This window comes from Amyelois transitella, chromosome 24 (assembly GCF_032362555.1).
Source record: "Amyelois transitella isolate CPQ chromosome 24, ilAmyTran1.1, whole genome shotgun sequence".
In the NCBI taxonomy this organism is placed as follows: domain Eukaryota; kingdom Metazoa; phylum Arthropoda; class Insecta; order Lepidoptera; family Pyralidae; genus Amyelois; species Amyelois transitella.
In genome coordinates this window covers 1,787,244-1,805,452 of record NC_083527.1, presented here as the reverse complement: position 1 = coordinate 1,805,452, position 18,209 = coordinate 1,787,244, and the positions used below count along the sequence as shown (strand labels likewise).

Sequence of the window (18,209 nt, the reverse complement as noted above, 5' to 3'; positions counted from 1 at the left end):
ATTCGAATTTTAAATTTACTTTATTTCTTGAGCTGGCGTTTTGGCCAGTTACATGATTTATCTGATTAAGCCAGTGTGATTTAAAAGTAAAATTAAATATTAGTATGTATGTATAGTTTTTTTTTATTGGCAACATATTTTTATCAACTAATCTAATTGATTTATATCTAATCTATGACCAAAATTGATCAAAAAATTCAAGAATATTTTTTCCACTTTTATATCATATCAGATATCAAAATAAATTATTTTTCTGGCTTTGGTGAGTCCACACATCGACTCACCAAGGCCAGAAAAATGACTTATTTTGAGCACAATATCAATTATTTTCAATTAAGAGTTCAGATTCAATAAGTCCAAATAGAAAGAGGATTTCTCAATAATATCTGAAGTCCAGACTGTTAAACATTTTTGGCAAAGCTAAGAAATTATGTACCAACAACTTATTTCAAGATTTTTTCACAAATACATCTTACTTTAAAAATTATCTATGAAAGGATCATTTATGGATTTTGATTAAAAAGTGACACTAGAGTGTAAATGGGTTATCGTATTTGTCATTTCCAAAATATCGTATAATTCAGATAAAAGTATTTTTTTATTAATAGCCTATTCTGTATTACTTATTTACATTTTCCATAAATGATATCTTCAAGAAAATTTCTAAGCCAGAAAGATTTTTTAATCTGCAGACTGCATCCATATTGAAGGAGTTTAAGTCTGCATAATAGTGTTTATGCTTCATTATACTCGATTACAAGGTTAAGTATGATCTATGATATGATCTTTATATTTAACATATATAAAAATCCTTCTGGCAATTTATAAACTCTGTCCTTTCTAACGAAAGTGCCGGGTTTCTTATTTACTTTTTAAGATTTCTAATGTGATTGTTTATGGTTATATTCAAAGTGTCAATCAAATGTACTTACTCGGGTAATACGTAAAAATAATGTGTTATGTTAACACTTACCTCCGTAACAAGGTTAACTAATTGTGACGTCATTAACAAATGAAATAGCGGGAAATATTTTCAAATTAGAAAGAAAATATTTGCCGCGTTCGAATAACAAAAATAACAATTCGAATTTAAATAACTTTATTATTTTAATTGCGTACAAATCCCATCGGGCTACTTTATATAACTACGACAATTAAAAACTTACAAATAACATGCAAATACTGGCAACACAATTGTATAAATAAAAAGAAACTAAATTAAGCAATACTGAGAATAAATGCATAGTTCAAAAGCTATCACAGAAATCATAAGTAACAAATTGGCAATTTATATCCTAAATGCTTAATTTGGAAGCACGGCTTAATGGAAAGACAAGGTCAAAAAACCTGTTCTATGTGAATCAGACTTAGGTAGCAGACTATGAGTCATACTTATTGAGAGCTTTACAAAAATAGACCAATACAACTGCATTGAATTTAGAGTTAAAGTCAGTAACATTGAAAATATTCGAGTCGACATAAATTGAGTAAACTTATATCAAAAGATCTACACTTAAATCTATAGGTTATTAGGGTTATTGCTCAAACTACACGGCTACATCCTTATATGGAGACTTCCTACTAAATATTGGAGTACACAGTTGGTTCCTAGAAGACACAGTAAGATAACATGCTTCAATACAATGTATGAGTCCAAGCCAGTCTATTCTAAATTTAAAAATACACTGATGCAAATTTGCTTTACTCTTTCTTATTAGATTAGACAAGTTTGGTAAAATGTTTGTATAACATAATATCTAGTCAATTGTAGCCTTCCTTATAAATGATGTCAACGATGATATCTCACTTCTTTCCACTGGCAAACGGTTGAATTCAATCTCCTCACTCAAATTCTGGGTGTCTGAAGTATTCTCATTGACAGGCCAACGTTTGTGACTTGGTGCATATAGTACCAACAGAGCAAATATGTAAATGTTCCACATCCCATAGACCCCAGTGAAAAATGCTGACGTATACTCCAGTTTGATGTTCTCGTCCCATTTCCACTGGCCTTCAGCCACCTGTCCCAGTATAAATCCGACTACAGTCAACGCAGCACACAGCAGCGTAGCCAACATCAAGAATTTGAAGCGATAAATGATTCCTTCATAGTGCAAACGCCTCACTGAACACATTGTAGGTAGAGACTGGCGTTTGTGTGAAATGTTCTTAAAAACTTGCCAGACCAGGTAGCACAAGAACAGGAAATACACTCCAGTAGATATACCAGCCAATATTATAAATGTAAGAGCAAGATTTGTTCCAATATCAGTCACCCATATGGAATAGAATGGATTCCTTAATTGCACCCCTCGTTCGCACATGTCGAAAATGAATAAGGACGTGCAACCAATAGCCACTGCACTGAGGTGACGCCAATATTGCTTCAGGGAGCTCTGTGCGGATGCATCTTGTATTAACATGTGTTCCCCAGCAAAAACTAGCCAGAATGAAAATAACATTGCGTAAAACACTCCCTCTCTCATATCACCTAGTAGAAGCATAAACGGTAGATCATAATGTAACGTTAAGTACTCCAGTGGCATGTTTAGTACACAAACTGCTATTCCTAAGCTGAGCAACATCTTTTCCAACAAAACTGGCTTGCGCTCCAACATATGTATGCGTCTCCAAAACCACACAAGTATGGCAATGATGCAAGGGAAGAAAGCTGTCTTCAGTGACACCCAGACTTTGGTGAATCCTCCATTTTGATTGATGGCAGTCAGCCACATGTCTTGAATGTGTCCTAAATTGGTGTTCATGTCAGGAGCATCAACTGGGAGTCTCACATTGAGTAAATAGTAATCATGGAACAGTGAACCAAGCTCAAAAAGTGGTATAGGCGCACAGTTATGTAAATAAGCATTAGTTTCTATACTGGCATCGCAGTCGAGATAGCGTTTTACGGTAGATTGAGTGTATAATTTCCACTCATCGTCTGGATCCCCTTTGTTCCTATAAGCCAGTCGTGCGTCTATGGTAACGACGCTCCGTGACTTTACTTCCATTTGCGAATCATGAGCGATGTCAATTTGTAATACGCCGATCAAGTTTTGCTGCCATCGCGAGTAGTCCAAAATCTTGCTTTCACGCGGTATCGGCATTTGAAATGCGAACACTATATCCGTTTCGGAAATGTCGGGATGCAAGTTCTCAAGTTCGATGGTCTTGCAGGATCCCTTGCCGCGATTGTAGAACCACTTAGTCGTGTCATTTTTCACTGTTGAAGTATCTTTGCACACTGTTGCAAGTATATTTTGGAAACTCGCTGGCTTGGGCGCGACCAAACCTCCTATGAGGAAACATGTTAGTTGACACAGCATCAAAAAAGTCATGAGCACGGCTAATTTACGCCCGCTTAGATTTTCGATGATCGTTCCACTCATTTTGGATGATTTATCTTAAAGTTTTAACCTTACAATTTACATTAATAAAAATCCATTGTCTTTGTTTTCCGATCTCGCTCGACGCTTCGCGTTTGACAAATGAAGTAAAATGACATGCGCATTGCGCACCTACTAGTCAGTGTTGCCAGATAACGAATAACGCGTTATTAACTGCATAACGTTTTTTTAAACTCGTGGTTTTTTACTATTGTTAGATCGCAATAAAAAATAATAAAACAAATGTATTTAACTTAATTGGAATTTATTCATATTAAAAATATATAATAAAATAAACCATACCATACAGTTTGTCAGCTAGATCCAGCAAATCTTGTGCCAAGCCTACCGTAAAGCTACAGTAAGATTCAAATATGTCCACAATTAACTTGGTGTTGCTACTAATTTACTAATTCGTATTCGCTTTACCCACTCCAAATCCCTTGGCTCCTTATGAAAATTCATTACTTTTTACTTATTTTTATTTTTATTGCGTTATGTCCCCCATTATTCCTTTTACATAAGTAGTGTCATTAGTGTTACCGCTGCCTGATCCGAGCAAGCCGGAGCAGCATGAAGCTTGTTGCCCGCTCGGTAAGATTATTATGAACTGTACTTGGAACCAACATTATTATATTCTATTTTTTTTAATATATAAAACATAATAAATACAATAAAAAAAAGATCGGAATCTCATTTTCATTGGTTCCAATACAGTGCTATTTACATTGGTGTGGCTTAAAAATTTCATTTTGCCATGTCTAGATGTATTCGCTCCATATATTTCGCGTAGTCATTTTAAGCGTTAAACTGCTTTAGTTGTAGTTAGTTCAGCTTGATATCCATATAATTTTGGATTAGTATGTGGAAATTAATATTTAACGTCAGTGGATTAGTGGTGATTTTCTGTATTAACATAATGATTTGCTTTATATGAATTATTAAAAGCATGAATGAATTGGGATTTATTTGCATAAATTAAATAAATTATATTTTATTTTGTAGTCTTACTGAATATGAAGCAAGCGCAAGAAAATAACTTTTCCATTTCCATATCATTAGATAAAGAAAGAAAACTACTGTTTCCAAAATTTCTTGCTCTTGATTTATATTGGATATTATTTGGTGAAAGAATAATCTACTTAATTGTATTTTATAAATACCTCCTCCTAACCGCACACAAATACAAACATACCCAATTTTCGTTTTGTTTTATAATTGCGTTGTTTGTTTATGTTTGATATGTTTCTGATTTTGTTTGTTGTTTTTTTCTTTTCCTCACAACCACTGCACGCTGTCCCATTTTTGTTAACACTTTATGGTGTTATTTTCCTCCTTTCCTTTTACCGAACGGTTTTATTTCTCCCTTTCCTTCTCCTGACCCGTTTGTGATCCTGCACACTGGACGCCGCCCGCATGCAGCCAAGGGACGCACCAACATCGAACTGAGAGAACAGTTCATTCTGGCTGATGGGGTGTCACAGAGCATGGCAGCGTTCCGACCGCGTACGCCCCGCTCCAATACAAACACTCCTCCTTCCACCGGACCGATCACTAAGGTAACTTGCTACTTTCTTTTATAATTTTTTACTTAATTTGAATCTTTCTCTCTCCTACAGGTTAGATCTTAGAAATAATTTCGCACAATTACTACATAAATCGCACAGTAGTTATTTTTGAGGGAGCAATCGGTTTGGGACTTCATTTTTCGCTTTTCATGTTGCAATTTGTACATGGATCCAAGTATCCATATGCAAGTTGTGCCTTCGTGAGTTCAGCATGTGACAAGCTCGTAGCGTTTGGTCGTATTGCATTAGTGTGTTCAGGCTATGCGTTGATGCACAGGCTCGTGTAGTGTTTGGTGTTGTTTAGTGTATCTTTACTCATTGGATCCACTGCATTGGAGAGGTGGCACGTCAGCGCATATGGATGTCATGGTAATGTATTTCGTTCACCCCCTTCCCGCTAGTCCCATCATACCCGCATACCGCAAAAAAATCGCGAGCTCGGAGACTAAACGTGTGGACTAATAGTAACTTCTTAAAAAAAACCATACAAATAAACGCGTTTCGAAAAAAGATTGGCACTATGAAGGCAACATTTTGTGTTTGGAATAATATGTTCCCTTCCCTCCTTAATAAGTGTCCTGGTTTTGCGTTGGTGCGTTTAGCTGAGGAGTTTATGGAGCAACTGAGGCCTATATTTGAGGCTTTAAGGCAACGAGAGGAACTACCTTGTTCGTACCCGCTTCACGTCGGCTCTACACACGGCACAAAGCAAGCGTTCATATACGGACATTCAAGATCACAAGGATCGACAACGCCCGGGGCGCACCACTATACCCATCATCATGGATACCAGCCCTCTCCAGGATACCACTGGGTAATGCTAAATAGGCTATGTGAGAGTGTCGTGGTTAATTGCACTTTAGATTTCGAGAGTTCATCTGCTCATTATTTTGTTTGTCTAATGTGTCCATTGTCATCGTCTTAGTTAAATAATAGAATTTGTATGTCAAGTCCATAAAGCATGATTAATCATTTTAATGTTATTCTGATGAGTTTTCAATAGCGTCGTTTGCCATCATCATAAGCTATTATGTAATAAGATATGTTCTTAATATTAAATTGTGAACTGTGTATACAGGTGAGAGAGCGTACAGCCCGGTCAGTGCCAATGTCAGGAGGAGGCGTCGCAGGACGGGCTTCAAGATCTTCCCTAAGCGCAGGCACGCCTGACTCCCTAAGTGACAATGAAGCTGCGAGTGGACTTGGATCAAGATATAGAAAGCCCAGTGTACCAAGGTATGATAAAGGGGTTTTTATATCTATATAATCATCAAGTATATATGGTAGCATTTCTGAATCATATCTTAATATGTTCTTTATTTTTAACAGATCAACACTTACGCCTGGAGGTTCAAGACCTGGTTCTCGACCAGGATCCAGAACGGGCTCTAAACCGCCTTCCAGGCATGGATCCAATCTCTCATTAGATAGTACAGGTTAGTATAAATCCCACAAGTTTTCTTGTCACATTTTAATTTTTTGTTGGTATAATCTCCCAAATTTTACATAACCAATATATTATGTGAATCTGTATTAGTAGATGCAAATCCCTACTAACCCCTAAAATCCATACTAAATGCGAAAGTCTGTCTCTATTACGCTTTTAGTTTTAAACCACTGAACCGATTCTGATGAAATTTGATACAGAGATTGAGTTGACCCTGAGGAAGAACATTGGCGAGGCGAAAATGATTTGAAAAGAGTGGAATGAAAGATTGTCAATGAACTTTTACCGCGAACAAAGTCACGGGAATGCGAGTTATAAATAAATATGTTTTTATCAGATGACGTGACAACGCCATCACGCATTCCGATGCGCAAGGTGACCAATACTAGAACGTCGACGGCTCGCGCGGCCCACAACGCCAGCAAACTGGGCGTAACGACGCCCAACGGCAACTCGCGCCCGCGAACACCAACTGGCTTTTTGACGCCAGCGAGTGGAAGGTAATATTCTATGATAGTTTGTTTCACATTATTTAATGACTGGATTTAGACGGCAATTTCAAAACTAATAATCTTTAATGTTAATCTGTCTTTATCCATTTATATTGAGATCTGAAGAATTAGATAATGTTCTGTTTATTACCATATGGTTTTCTTTTAAAATTCTTCATGTCTCACACTTTTTGTGATGAATTTATTTATTTTAAACTGCAATTAAAATTGGTGAACTGATAACGCACGGACAGGTACGGTAGCGGAGCGATGTACCGCACTTCCAGTATACCAACACTGGCACCCGTGCCGGCGCTACTGAGGTACACATTGAGAGTTTAATGAGTTTGTTTGTTCCGCCATACTGTTGCGATTCAAATTTGTGGTGTTTATTATGTTAACTTCTGTGCTTTTGTTAATTACTTCATACAACTGTCATAATTCCGCCTTTGAAAACAAAGGCGCAAATATGTAATCAAACTTGGGTCAAATTCATAAATTTTTATCGCATACGTTTGATAAAACACAGCGTTGATTGAAAGAGCACGTAGCTTGTCTAGGGTTATCGGTTAAGTAGCGGCGGTGAAAAGCATCTTGAAAATTTTGGAAGCACCTTGATGGAATACCATACGACAGCCTTTGTAATGTTTAAAAATATTCAGGGATAAATACTGTACTGCATATTCATATGGTGATCAATAGCAATGGTGGTGGAAAAACAAGTCGTTGTAGGTTGACTGCGAAATGAAAAGCTAGCATGATGATGCTGTAGTTATAACTAATAAATTATTTTGTTGAAATTAGCTACTAACACTACAGAAATAAGGGTGATAAGAGGTTTTTTTATTAAATTATATTTTTATTTTTCCTTTCCGCATGCTTCGGTTACGAAAATGGATAAATAACAGTTCAACACATTCCCAACCGTCATCAATGACGTCCGAACATCCTAAATCCCATTCACACAATCACCCAGCATTCCAAAATCCAGGATCTACTAAAATTCCTATTTATGTCGGTACTCGATCACAAAGATCGCCGTCAGTTGAAAGACGAATTAAAAAAATAACTCAATCTAGAGAAGCCTCCCAAGAACCTAGTCCTACTTCCCAAGATCCTTCAAGAAAATCAGAACAGAGGAGTCCCGAGGACGACTCCTCACTATTCAGCATATCGGGAATGACAAGCGACAATGAATATGAAAGCAATATAAGCGAGTCGAGTGGCGAAGCGTCAAAGCCAACCCAGCGAGATGCCAAAGGGTACAAGCTTGTAGAATGCTAACTTCAATTTATGCTCGATTATTTTGACTGATGCTGTTTGAATTTTGGAATTTGTTTTGTCGTCATTTACCTACATCATGTCTGGTCACCCGATATCATCATCTACATATTAAGTCACGTCCCTTTAGATCATTCCATCATTCATTATTCACAACCTGCGTGCTTAATTTTTTTACTTGGCATCGTGTAAATAGCATTTGCTCCATCTTACAAATTAAAAACAATTAATAACACCATCACTCACTGCTGTATGCTTTTATTCCAAACTTATATCCTCTAATTCATCCAATATTATTACCATAAATGAAAACATGGATGCTTTCTGTACGCCTTGAATAAATCAGATTATAAAGTCACGACGTGATAACAGATACATATTGGGCTTTGCTTTTTGTTTAATTACTGTTCATAATTTTCGATACCTTCATTGTAGCTTTCACGTGCACTATATCTGTTAATACGACATCTTATATTTTCTTAATGTATTTTCCTTTTTCTTATTTGAGCCACATGTGTAAATATGGAAAAATTAATAACTACTTACTAAAAATAAAATAACAAAAAAGTTTATTCAGCCAAAATTTAATACAGTTGTATAATTCTTTTAATAAGAAATTGTTTACACATGTGGCTGAACCCGATTCTAACATTATCTACTTTCTTCTTATCTGTGACTAATTTATCTTTATTATCTTTGTGTGCTCGCTAACATCGTCTTAGGAGCGGGTCGTTTGCCTCAACCGATGGACAAACTCCCGGCCGAAGTCGCATTCCTGTATTTAAGGATCATCATACTAACTGTAATCTCAATAGGTAATTTATACTAAACTTAATTGTTCGTTTCTGTAGTTTTTTTTTTTTGTTTATTTTGTTTGTAGTTCTGAAAAAAATGTAGTTTTAGAGGTATTTTATTTGCTTTTGGTTGTTTTGTCACCTTTGGTTGATTTATTAACTAGCGTAGAGGTGTTGTTATTATTTGAATTGTTAATTAAAACAAGTGTGTAATTTTAAATAAGTACATCTCTTTTTTGTGAGGAGATTAGATCTAGTTTTAGTGCTTGCATGATTTAAATCAAAATGGGTAGGTTTTAATATATTTTTGTTGCGTCTAGGCAAAGAACGCCGTCGGGAAGCACTACACCCGTCCGGTCAGGACAGCAGACCGCCGTGACGCGGCTACTGCGTAAGCCTTCGGACGCGTCCGACAGCGGAGCGCCCGCCACACCCACCTCCCGACGCGGAACTCCGGCATCTTCTCGAACAACGGAGAAACGCGAACCATTCCGACTGTAGACGATATTATGATATGAATAAAATGCCAAGTTCTTTATCGTTATTATAATAAATTACAATTTTATAATAATGATGCGACCTTTCTATGAAATGCTAGTCGCTTCGATATTTATTCAATTTATCACTATTTTTTGCAAATTTGTAATCATGTTATTAGTCAAATAAATTATAAATGTATCACCTTTGGAAATTAAAGTTTTAATCGAAACAGCTAGCAAAGCATAGAGGCAAGTGCCCATATATTATATGAATAATAATACTAACAATGAATTAACCAATTCGCGAAATAAGCCAAGCTTAAAAAAATCGAATTTGCGAATGTGGCTTTTTATTTAAGTGAAAACAATAGATAGTAGTAAAACTTAAAGTCTGCACTTGTTGCCTTGTATACTTATTTTTTCTACTATCCGTGCGTTATTGTGCACGTTTGACTATTATATTTATTTCGTGCTGTCAGTATTCTCCATTCCGTTCAATTTTGAACGATTTATCTAAACTTTGTGTATATTCCCCCTGTTTCTCTTATTTATTGTCAACGTTGCCATAATTGTTAGTGTATGTTTTGTATGTTATACGTAAAATTGTCTTTGCGAAGACTTGGAAAAGTTTGATTTGTAACATTTTTTTTGTAATATTTTCCTTTAGGGACCATTTTGTTAACGAACTAAGAGGATAGGTGATTGTCAGTGACTGCTTTTAATTACTCTCGTATCTAACTCATAGTATCGCCAGACTATGTTTTATGATAGGATATTGAAAGAAGTCACTTCCAATCTGTTAAGGTGATAATAGCATTATTTATAAATATTTTCTTTTGTAATGCACAATCATGATTTCATTTTAGATTCTGTGTTAATTTTTTTTGTTGTGATGTTTCTCTATACTTTCAATCAGAATTGTACATTTATGTATGTGATTTATTCATATGTTGATATTTGCACAATATTTTGTTGTGATGGGATCGTTTGGCTGATAAATTACACGTGCCATCGACTGTCGCCAGAGTCGCTGGTATATTGTGTTTATCGAAAATATGCTCATGTATAATTCCACAGTGGACTTTTATTTTTAAGTGAATTAACTAAAGTACATGTTGTCGCAAAAGACATTTATTTAATAAAAGCTAAGATCTACATAAGAAGTAAACGCTTTTAAATGTAACTTTCCTTGATTTATAATGTTAACCAAGTTTCTCACGTTATATTTCTTTTTATTATAAATCTGACTTAACTATTAAGCCATTCATTATTATTAGAGTTATTAAACTATTAATCTGGTCATTTTTATTTAAATCATTGTTGTATTTGTTAAATATAAAATCGAAGCAAATTTACTAAAGAGCTTGCAATGTTTTGTATAAAATAATTATTCTGAACAGCCACAGTCTTACAATCTCATATTGATTTCAAAATATAAATAAAGAATAACAAATATTAAAGACTTTGTTTTATTTGTGTGTGTTTATGCTTTATCGTATTACAGACTAACAAAATTTGACCCTCCAAAAATTATCTTTTAGCGTCTAGTCACCATCTGTATGCGAAAGTGCATGGATATGTCACGAATTCACGATACATTTTCCTTTAAAGCGTCTAAATAGAAATCACAATTTATTTATTCCAGAAAAAACCGAAAAGTTCAACAAGTAGGTGTGTGCTTTATACTTTTTAACTTGCAAATAATAATAAAAATGGCTACTGGTAGCTCAAGTTCTACAGTAGCGGATTCAATTTATTTAATATAGAGAATCGTTTTTATAAATACCAAATTGTAATAAAACCACTAGAGCAACTACTAGATCATTTCCTCCTGCAGATATTTTTTATTTATTTACACACAAAAAATGTTGCAATCATATTTGAACATACTCGTATATATATATTGACAAAGGTATTGACCTATGTAATTGTATTCTAACAATATATATGCCTAACCTGACCAGATAATAAATGTGATCGTAATAAAAAAAAATTAAATCTTAACAAAGTAAAATACAGTTTTTCACATTACGAACTATCAAAAAGCACAAATGTCTTCAAATTATATTGGCTAAGAATTATGTATAGTAATAATATTAGGTATTCAGAGAGATCCTCTCTCTAGATCATGCAAACAAAATCTCTAAACCCAGCTGTATGGGTTGTGTGTTAATATGTCAGTCAGTCCCATTTTTATATATTTAGTTAGATATAATTGGATTTTTTTATATATTCGTTATATTGATATTGATTTTTTAATCACGTTATAATAACTGATATTAAAAAATATTTTATTAATGGCAACATTGGATGACATGACATCAATCATTTTTGTTTGACATTGATTGATACAAATTGAATTGCATGTTTATTTGCAACTGCATGATTTGTAAGTTCACAGAATTTAAAATACGTGCAGAAAACCTAGTGATTTTTAACTGCATTTAGTACTAAAAATGGTTGGCTACAATGCGGACGGCCCAGCAAGAGACCGTGTTATGAGGCTCATGGACGATAAAGAAAGAATAGAGCGGGAAATAGCAGAATGTAACGCGGTACTTGAAACAAATAATGTGGGGATGTCGGAGCCCCTGGTGGATGGGCAAGGCTTCCCTAGGGCAGATGTAGATGTATACAGAGTGCGGCAAGCCAGGCATCGCATAATTTGTAAGTAATTTACGTATTTTAGTCAAGGTTAAAATGTTTTGGCTCTTGTGGAGACAAATTTTTGTTAAGAACATTTATATAAATTGTTGAAAAACAAATATTGAAGTACTAACATGTTTAGCCTAACTCCGCTAGCTCACGTGCGACCAGAACAGGAGTTATCTTTCTGTCCAGAAGATTTTGTATTTATTCATTACAAACAAGGAATCAAAAATACAAACGGTCGCTCTTTGTATAAATAATTAACCGGGATAAAAATAAAATACTTTATGTTGGTAAAAAATTAAGAAAACTTAAAAAGAACCGTAAACATAAAAAATAAGCCTATCTTAATTTGTCTTAAATCATTGTTATGAAAATTTTAACAAAAGATGATCATACATTTTCTTCTCTTAAAACAATTACTTCTTTGTTAGTGGCCAGAGTGTAAATTAACCAATTCATTTTTCAACATTATTTATAATATAAGAATAGAATAGATTTTTAAAATTGGATACAAGGTATGACTTATTGACATCATATCACTTAAATTATATTTACTACTGCTTCCAAAGTGCATGTGTAGAAGAAGCAGCAGAACAAACTAATCTGCAGCCTTTTCACCGGACACCAATTTACAAATATAGACCTTTTAAATCTAAATTGTAGATCTTGATAATGCACATTGTCTACATTAAAAAGAAATAGTTAAGTATTATCTGTGAAATTAACGAAATTAAACATAGTTGTGTGAGGATGGCATATTCTGAATAAAATCATCAATCAACAAGGTTTCATAATATCGGACAGGCGGCTTCTGCTAAAACTTTGCTAAACATATTCTCACAATGTAAGATATCATGAAGACAAACTCAAAAGGTGAAGCGAATCAGCTCAAAAATACAATCTGATTACACTGAGATGAGATAATAAGATGGGCATATATTTTTCATATTAGATTATCAATTTATACGTCTTTATTCTTATTGGGTAGAGACTGTTCTCGTACAGACTGAAAAACAGCATTCAGCTAGATGGCTTAATAATGGAATTGAGATTCAGATAGGCACAGGTTGCCAAAAGAAGAATCCCAGGTTTATTTATTATCAATTTACAGGCTTGCAAAATGACCACAAAGAAATTATGAGGAAAATAGAAAGTGGCCTGGCAGAGGTACATTCGCATCTTATCGGGGTCAATGGAGAGGGGCCATCGGCTCCTCCACCTGTGGTCAATGGGAACGGCCATGCTCCGAGCATGAGCAATGGACATAGGCACGAAGTTGAGAGACCATTCGCGACGGTTGGAATGGTGCATGATGGGTCTCCGGCGGATATTGCTGTACGTAGTGTTACTGCTATTTTTTGTACGGACTGCAGATCTAAGGCTATTTTATATTATGACCTTATGACCCTTAAGGCACAAAGAAGACTTAGTGTTCTTAAATCTCGCTCTGGCTTTGCACGGGTAGCTTCTTCTATCCCTGGTCCCGTAATATGGGGTGCGGTCTCCTCACTCTTCTGCGCCATTTGGTCTTAGGTTGTCGATTCTGGCAACTGGGCTTGCTTGAGGTCCTTTTGGATATTTGACCACCAGGTCGATGGCGGGCGGCCTCTTCCTATTTGCACGGGTAGTAATTTTTTAAATAACTATACATACATTTTAAGTATTAAGTTAGTCTTGTTTTATTAAAATAAGTAACCCTATCTTTCAGGGCCTAAAAACAGACGATGAAATCCTGCAATTCGGCTCTATAAACCACGCTAACTTCGCCGACATGAACCAGGTGAACGAGCTGGTCTCCCACTCCATAGGCCAGAGGATCAACGTGAAGATCCGGAGACAGGAGCACGTTATGAATGTGACCGTGATACCCAGGCCTTGGCAGCAGCCGGGCCTTCTAGGATGTCAGATTAGGAGGCTGTGATTTGCATAATAAATATCTCATAATATCTTGATGGAGTTTTACCAGTAATATCCACAATTGTATCACAATGAATTGGATGAAGGTGCAGGTTACTTTGTAGTAACGATATTTGGCCTTTTGAGTCTTGACAAGCATTCTGACTCATGAACATATATATATAATAATTAGCTTTCACCTGGAGGTACACTCGAAAAGTACTCTATGTCCTTTTCCACACCATATGTATTTTCATTGAGGTCGGTTACGCGGTTTTGATGTGAAAGACGGACAAACAAACGCACTTTTAAGAAAGAAAGAAAAAGAAAAAACTTCTACATTTACCTCTTTATTAGTATGGATTCGAACTTGTGGATTAAAATATTCTGAACTAGTCTTTTCCCACAGCTTCTCCCGAGCTGAAATCCTGTTTCTGTGGGGATTTTTAGAAAAAAGTTATCTATGTTTGTCTTTATACAAAATTTCACCATAATCGGTTCAACATTAAATTGTTGTCGTGAAACCAAAATAAACAGACTTTCGCATTTATATGTCTGGATTTAATGTTCTCATTCTCATGTTTAACTGAAGTTCTTATTTTAAACATTTTGTATACTTGATTATTTGTAAAATGCAATAAAAAATCTAATCAATTTGTTACTTTTTACTGACAGAAGTATAAACATGCAAATGGTACAAAAAGTAATAAATTAGTTATAGGTAGGTATAAATATCTTAAAAAACGTCAACAAAATGTGTTGCATAAAATTCTAAGTGTAAATAACAATTTTTGCAATTGCACAAGGACTACCTGCAAAATAAAAATTAAAAATAAATTTTATGATTTATAATCATGGCTTTTGATTTCTTCTTCGTCAACTGTAACGTTTCCACCTTATCATCTGTTTCATTAAGGTATTCCTCATCGGAATTGTCATCCGAATCCATATGTTTCATGGTGCAGTCGAAATAAAGCTTGTCCTCCACCAGTCTGTAGTCCGGTTTGGTTATGGTGCCCCGGACACAGTCGTGGTAGTGGCACACGATTTTCTCTTGCTCGTAGGTTTCGCAGGAACCTCAAAAAGTGGGGAAACATTAAAAAAAATTATGAAAAAAAAACAGAGTTACATTGGGAATTATTCAAAATTCAAAACATTTATTTGTTATTATGGGACACTTCTATATCACTTAAAGATTGACTTTTGCTTTCACAACATAGGTTGACGTTAAATAAATGACTTTACTGCCGCTTCCATAGTGTCAGTGCAGAAGAAGCGGTAGTATTGTAGCATTTTCTTCAACAACGTCAAATTCACAACTATCCAAACTTAGAATAGAAATGTAAAAAAATATTATCGTGACTACCCATTTTTGTATATTCTCGCATTTGGAGACATGAGTGTAAAGTGTCATTGTGTTTGTATCTCAGCCACATTCTCAATTCAAAAATGTCTGATATGCCCAAGACCTCACATATGTAATACTCTAAGGTGAGAGGTAAGTACTATGAGCTGACTGCCCCGAAACTTTGATTCCTTGTCAAAACAAGGCCGTGGGGAATGAAAGCAACGGTCCACTGTATAACATGAAGGATTTCACGGAGACAAACATTGGCTTTCATGTATTTTGATAAAGCATCCAGTACCGAAATGAAAGTGAGAGAAAGAAGGTAAGTACTACAATGCCTTATTGTTCCCAATAACTATATTTACGAATAATTTAACTGCCCTTTCAAGAGGGGCAACTGGTTCCTCTTCATTGCACCGTCATTCCTCCATAAGCAAATACGACGTTTTAGAGTAGAAATACACTCAGATGTCGTAAAAATAATAATTACTTACCAGGTCTCTGAACCCTCACAGTGAGGACTGCTCGTTCAGGCGCCATGTTCTTGAAGTACACGAGATAGCAAGCTAACATGGTGCCGGTCCGGCCTCGGCCGTGGCGGCAGTGGACGCCTACCACCTTAAATCAGAAGACATGGGTAAGTATTACTGTACAGTACTCCTACAAAAAGTATAAAACATCTTAACGAACCTTTGCTATGAAAAATTATATAGGCACATGTAGTAGAAAGATTTTTAAAAATTTCTGAATGTTTGAATAGTTATATGTATTAAAATGGTATCCACGGAAGACTTGTCGTGGATTATACCATGCTGAGTGAATGTCGACTTATTAACTACATTATTATAGCAAAATGTATATACTAAGTTAAGTAGAAATTTTTCTTAAGGTTTATTTTACCTCTCCCCTTATCTCAGCGCGTTCACAAATCTCTATAAACTTCAGAATCTGCTTCAGCGTTGGCGTCCCGAATTCTTTCACCCTAATCTCAGACCATCCTAATTTCTTCTCACACTGTAAAATCGGCGGTCTCCTCTCCGGAGATAGGGTAATCAAATGATTCACTCCAACATCAGCTATGTAGTTCAAATTTTCCACAGTTTGTGGCCACCCCATAGCGGCTATTTTGTTTTCGATGAACCATGAGAAGTTGTACGGCGGATATGATTCGTACTCTTTCTTTTCGGGCACTGGCGTCTCTTTCTTTTCTACTTCCAATTTTTCCTCATCCGCGTATTTGTATAAAAGTTTCGCAAGTTTCACATTTGTTCTTAATTGGACAAAGCTCATTTTTGTCAAGGTTATAGAAAATTTCAAGATTCTCTATATAGATATAAATCTAGATAGGTTTCTAATTATAAGTAGAAATTACTAGCACCCTTTGATTATTTATGCTCCTAGCATCTTGTATGAATTTGTTCTCCGATATAAAATTCTGAAAATACACAAACAAAATGAACTTGGTACCTATCTAGTTTTAACTAGATAAAAGACCTATTTATAATTGTACCTTTAATAAGTATTAAAAAGCTTAAAAATGTTCCTACTTAATTTGTAGCTGCCGTTAAACAGATTAAACCTACCTTAATGTTGATAAACACTCCAATCACAGTTTCTGCAATAAGAACGTAAGTGGTAGGTAATAATAAGATGAGCACTCGATTATTTAATTCTTCTCATAAGTACAGGTACACATAATAATAAACCTTAAAATGCGCAATTTAAACAATAAAATAAATATCAACAATAAGGCATTCACTTCACTCGCAATATCGTCACTTCCGAAATATACACAGCAATTATAATTTTAACATAGCGGTTCTCAAACTAGCAAGTACCTATGATAGACGCATACCCACAAAACACGACAATGCCCTGTATTAATCTTTCTTTTCAACAGTCTAGCGTACTAGCATTCTAGATTTTCAAGTCAGATATTTATTAAAGAACCCTTTTTTTATTCATATACCTATCATCATTCATATTCATCGTTAGCTAAGTACTTTATTATTAAATCAGTGATAGATTCAGTGGCAAAATATTAGCTTTCTCTCTAGAACTTTCTAGACGTAAATGATAAATTGACAATGAATTTAAATGAATATTATGTACTTACATAATATTACCTATGTGCAGTAAATGTTTGCAGACACAATTTAAAATATGACTTAATAGGAGTCGTTTGGCCATTTTGTATAAACTTAAAGCCCGTGCAGAATACCGCCGACTTCGTTTAAGATTGAGTTGGTTTAACCGACTCGGACAGACATACAGAATTAATTCCTTTAAAACGCGTTTCATCTGAATTTGAGAACCACTGGCCGTGCTATTTTCGATTCCGCACTACCAGACGCACGGTCTTGGTGCCTGGATAAGTGCCAGCGGCTCACTTGGCACAAGTATTGACATTTTGGTGTTTGGTTCTGCCAATTTGTATATTGGGGCTTCACGATGGCCGTTAGAAACTTTGACCCCGGTGTTGCGACAGATAACTCGTAGTAAAAGAGTTGGTTTTAGGATTATTTATCTGTTTACAGTCAATTTAGCCATTTTGGTCTCTCACATATTCATGTATCATTCCTCAAAAGCAGTTCTTATTAAAAAATATTTTGGTTTTGAAAAATGTAAACTCCATTTCTTTAGGTAAGTACTAAAGTAAATATATACCTACAATAGGTTGATGTCTCTTTGAAAACTATATTTTATTTCAGTATGTACCTACCTTAAAAAAATGGACTAGGTAAGTATCTATACTAATGTCGTTTCTAAAAAGACAGCGTTTATTTTTTTTGACTTGTGGTAAATACCTACCAAAATAATTATAGGTAAATGGAATTTAACCTATGTAAGATATAATGTTCGTATTT

At 35.1% G+C, this 18,209-nt stretch overlaps 4 protein-coding genes across 20 annotated transcripts in view; 2 read left to right on the top strand and 2 right to left on the bottom strand.

Moving 5' to 3' along the window:
* The window catches only part of LOC106135826 (dystonin), a 261,721-nt gene extending 250,815 nt beyond the window's left edge, over positions 1 to 10,906 (top strand). For 11 of the 17 annotated variants that reach the window (XM_060951186.1, XM_060951190.1, XM_060951182.1 and 8 more), the window contains 7 exons: positions 5,557 to 5,768; positions 6,033 to 6,190; positions 6,284 to 6,390; positions 6,739 to 6,901; positions 7,147 to 7,215; positions 8,896 to 8,988; positions 9,288 to 10,906. In XM_060951186.1, the coding sequence (XP_060807169.1) occupies positions 5,557 to 5,768; positions 6,033 to 6,190; positions 6,284 to 6,390; positions 6,739 to 6,901; positions 7,147 to 7,215; positions 8,896 to 8,988; positions 9,288 to 9,468 (983 nt within the window). In that variant the 3' untranslated portion in view covers positions 9,469 to 10,906. The other 6 variants (XM_060951189.1, XM_060951180.1, XM_060951178.1 and 3 more) reach the window with 5 other exon arrangements.
* LOC106135850 (protein wntless) lies at positions 340 to 3,478 on the bottom strand. The gene has a single exon (XM_013336242.2). It carries the CDS (start codon positions 3,387 to 3,389, stop codon positions 1,758 to 1,760), a length of 1,632 nt encoding a protein of 543 aa, XP_013191696.1. The 5' UTR covers positions 3,390 to 3,478; the 3' UTR covers positions 340 to 1,757.
* Positions 10,907 to 11,795: 889 nt separating the features above from the next.
* On the top strand, positions 11,796 to 14,846 carry LOC106135863 (26S proteasome non-ATPase regulatory subunit 9). Its single transcript, XM_013336260.2, has 3 exons — positions 11,796 to 12,113; positions 13,210 to 13,433; positions 13,807 to 14,846. The coding sequence occupies exons 1-3, from the start codon at positions 11,903 to 11,905 to the stop codon at positions 14,017 to 14,019; spliced, it is 648 nt and encodes a 215-aa protein (XP_013191714.2). The 5' UTR covers positions 11,796 to 11,902; the 3' UTR covers positions 14,020 to 14,846.
* LOC106135862 (dual specificity protein phosphatase 23) lies at positions 14,257 to 17,140 on the bottom strand. The gene is made up of 4 exons (XM_013336259.2): positions 16,926 to 17,140; positions 16,243 to 16,777; positions 15,837 to 15,960; positions 14,257 to 15,071 (listed from the first exon to the last, which is right to left on the bottom strand). Exons 2-4 carry the CDS (start codon positions 16,630 to 16,632, stop codon positions 14,821 to 14,823), a joined length of 765 nt encoding a protein of 254 aa, XP_013191713.2. The 5' UTR covers positions 16,633 to 16,777; positions 16,926 to 17,140; the 3' UTR covers positions 14,257 to 14,820.
* Between the last annotated feature and the right edge of the window lie 1,069 nt (positions 17,141 to 18,209).

Excerpts from the sequence above, each read along its gene's own strand:
- LOC106135850 (XM_013336242.2), bottom strand. The coding sequence starts at position 3,389 with ATGAGTGGAACGATCATCGAAAATCTAAGCGGGCGTAAATTAGCCGTG.
- LOC106135863 (XM_013336260.2), top strand. The coding sequence starts at position 11,903 with ATGGTTGGCTACAATGCGGACGGCCCAGCAAGAGACCGTGTTATGAGG. Across the intron at positions 12,114-13,209 it reads AGCCAGGCATCGCATAATTT|GCTTGCAAAATGACCACAAA; the intron begins GTAAGTAATTTA and ends ATCAATTTACAG. Across the intron at positions 13,434-13,806 it reads GGTCTCCGGCGGATATTGCT|GGCCTAAAAACAGACGATGA; the intron begins GTACGTAGTGTT and ends CCTATCTTTCAG.
- LOC106135862 (XM_013336259.2), bottom strand. The coding sequence starts at position 16,632 with ATGAGCTTTGTCCAATTAAGAACAAATGTGAAACTTGCGAAACTTTTA. Across the intron at positions 15,961-16,242 it reads GCGCTGAGATAAGGGGAGAG|GTGGTAGGCGTCCACTGCCG; the intron begins GTAAAATAAACC and ends TTCTGATTTAAG. Across the intron at positions 15,072-15,836 it reads TGTGAGGGTTCAGAGACCTG|GTTCCTGCGAAACCTACGAG; the intron begins GTAAGTAATTAT and ends CCACTTTTTGAG.